The 2,694-nt window shown below is 53.7% G+C and overlaps 1 protein-coding gene across 1 annotated transcript; it reads right to left on the bottom strand.

Moving 5' to 3' along the window:
- Positions 1–495: 495 nt before the first annotated feature.
- Positions 496–2,694, bottom strand: EAH_00038170 (hypothetical protein; the record flags this gene model as incomplete). Its single annotated transcript, XM_013395489.1, has 1 exon — positions 496–2,694. The coding sequence occupies one exon, from the start codon at positions 2,692–2,694 to the stop codon at positions 496–498; it is 2,199 nt and encodes a 732-aa protein (XP_013250943.1).

Below are 2,694 nucleotides of genomic sequence, written 5' to 3'. Positions count from 1 at the left end.
ATGAATGCACGTCCCCAGGTGTGGAAAAGCTGTATTGCGTGCCAGAACACCCTGGCAGTGGCGCTGTATCGCCTGCGCTAAGACCCCCAGTCATTCAATTCAAATCCCGAAACACCAGAAACGCCTCCGACCCTGTTCAGTACCTATGCAACTTAGTGTAATGAGACGAAATGTAGTCAAGCCTTTATAACCTCTTCTACTAAGGTTCACTTACTCCATTTCGGTTGCCTGCACCGTCTCCGCTCCGCTCATCTTTAAGCGGAAGCATCCCAGCGTGGCGCATGGCGCTTTTGAACTTGCTCGAGCAGTTTTTGCCCGAAAATGTGACTCCTTTGGGTAGGCCAGAAGCCGCCAAAGTAGTGGCAGCCGATGGAAAACGGCGCGTTGTGAAACCATAAATTAGTTTTGGTCATTTATGGCCCATGCGCTTTTCCTCAGGTCCATCTCCTTTTCCACTAAAATGTAGACGAAACCCGTGTACTCCGGTGAAAGATACTATATCCCCTTGAGATGACAACGGTCATCAATCCTCCAGCGATCGAAATCCCTTCTTCTATAACGAAAAGGAGAGCCAGACGTGCAGAAAAGCATCCGCTTGATCTTCAACAGTACATGTGGAGGTGGCCTCCTTCCTGTCTTCAGTGTTACCATGGCGGAGCTGAGGTCCTGCGCCAAAAAGAAGGAAAAAGGCTGCCGCATGGACTCCGCGGGACCGTCGTGGGGCATTGCATCTACGAAACGCTGCCAATACGCAGCAGCTGGTTCCTGGCCGAGCACAAGTAAGGTGGAAACCACAACATCCAGCAGGAGGAAGCGAACGCCCAACCGGTCAACTGCACGGCCAATTTTTTGGTCTGACACCTTTTGAGTCTGATGGTTCATCGCGTGTGATATCAGATGCATTGCTATATTCGTCAATTGCTTCAAGCCATTAGCACGCAATGCCTCTTGCAACAGCAGATCATGGGCCCTCTGTAGCAGCAGCACAACGTCACGCCTGCCGGGAATCTGCTCCACGGCATGTTTCAAGTCAACCTGAGGCAAAGCAGTACCCTCGTCCACCATTGGCCTGGGCAGACGCACAAATGGGTGCTGCATCATTTCTGCATGACTAGGACCCGGCGTCCCTCCGGGGTCGTCAGGATTCCATAAGTATACTTTCATAAAGGAAACCCCTGGTGCGACTTCTTCAGTTCCAGCAGTTCCTGCTCGTGCACCGTCAATACTGCCACCAGCCAGTAAAGCAGAAAGGATCGGTGCCTCCGACCTCATGCCTCCTCTGGCAGTCGTGGATTCATCAGAGGACGAGACAGCATCAGGAGACTCAACGATGGTTGCTCCGTTTGCTACTGTTGCCCCTTCTCCCGAATCAGCAACTTCATCCCTTGAAACGCTTGCATCACCAGAAGTAGGAGGTGCAGAATGACCTCCTACTTCAATCCCCTCTAAAGGGGATTGCCAGGACGTTGAGGGACCTGCTACTGGTGCAGCAGCAGGAGATTGCAACGCCTGTTGGGAGGTCCTCGGCGGAGGCGTGTGAGACCTTTGAGAGTCCGGGGAAAGCCATGCATCTTCTTTTATATACGCTGAGACCGGATCTTCAGGTTGCGCAGGCTGCGCCTGATGCTTCTCTTGCTGCGCCGGCTGCTCTTGTTGCTTTCGCTTCCGCTTTCTTTTTGCGCCCTGACGCTGGCGCTTCTCCTGCGGCGTGACCCCCTGCTCCTGCTGTTGCATCTCCTGCTGCTTCTTCCTGGCTTTTCTTCCCTGCTGTTGGGTTTGCAGTTCCAACAGCTGCTGCTGCTGCTGTTGTAACAAAAGTTTCTGACGCTCTCGAAGTTGAATAAGCACGTGCCGCTGCCGACGCAGGCTCTCCAAATAATCTCGTTGTCGAAGATAAGGATGATACCTGCTGTCTAGAAGCGGCTCGGTGTGGGGCGGCTCCTGGTTCCGATGCCATTTCACCACTGAATGCTTCCATTGCACCAGCTGCAGGTCTTGCTGCTGCCGCTGGATATGCGTGGGCTCAACATCCTCCGTTGCTGCTTGCCTTGCATCTACGACGGATAATCCAGAAGCTTGCTGTTGTGAGCTGCGAGTCATCCTTCGTGTGACGTGGGCTGAAGGCAGTTGGCCGCGACCCGGAAAAGTTGCGTGGCCACGTCCCCCATGCGTTGGATCTACGACTTCTAAGGGTGAACCAAACGGCTCATCGCCTTCGCCGTGATGATGCAGCGCCTCTTGCTGCCTGGAACTATCGCCATCGCCACTGTTCCCGCCCCCAGCCACTCTGGCTAACAACCTCTTCTTTAGGGGCAGATTGCATTCTTTGCCGCCGGACGAGATGGACTGACCTGGGTTCTGGGGTTGGTGCTGCTCCTTTCCATCACTGTGGATGCTGCAAACTGACACATCACTGTCTTCTGAGCTGGCCAGCCTGCGGGATAGAAGGTTTTGGACTCCATGTCTTGTGTAGACGCTCGAACAGACGGAAACAAGCACTGCAATTGCCGCGACGGACGCTAAGGTCGCCAAAATATGGAAGAGACACGAAGCGTAAGGATGGGAGTTAGATTTGGCCCTTAGCTCCCCCGATCGAAGGAAAATCGATCCCACCCCCTTCGACTCCGAAGCGATGAATGCCGAAGCAGCGCTTGAAGCTGCATTTTCCTGAAGAATACAATGCCTCTCGGGCAT

This window comes from Eimeria acervulina, genomic scaffold (genome assembly GCF_000499425.1).
Source record: "Eimeria acervulina Houghton genomic scaffold, Eah_scaff429, whole genome shotgun sequence".
Lineage (NCBI taxonomy): Eukaryota > Apicomplexa > Conoidasida > Eucoccidiorida > Eimeriidae > Eimeria > Eimeria acervulina.
The sequence above is the reverse complement of the archived record's forward strand: the minus strand, read 5'-3'. Positions and strand labels throughout refer to the sequence as shown.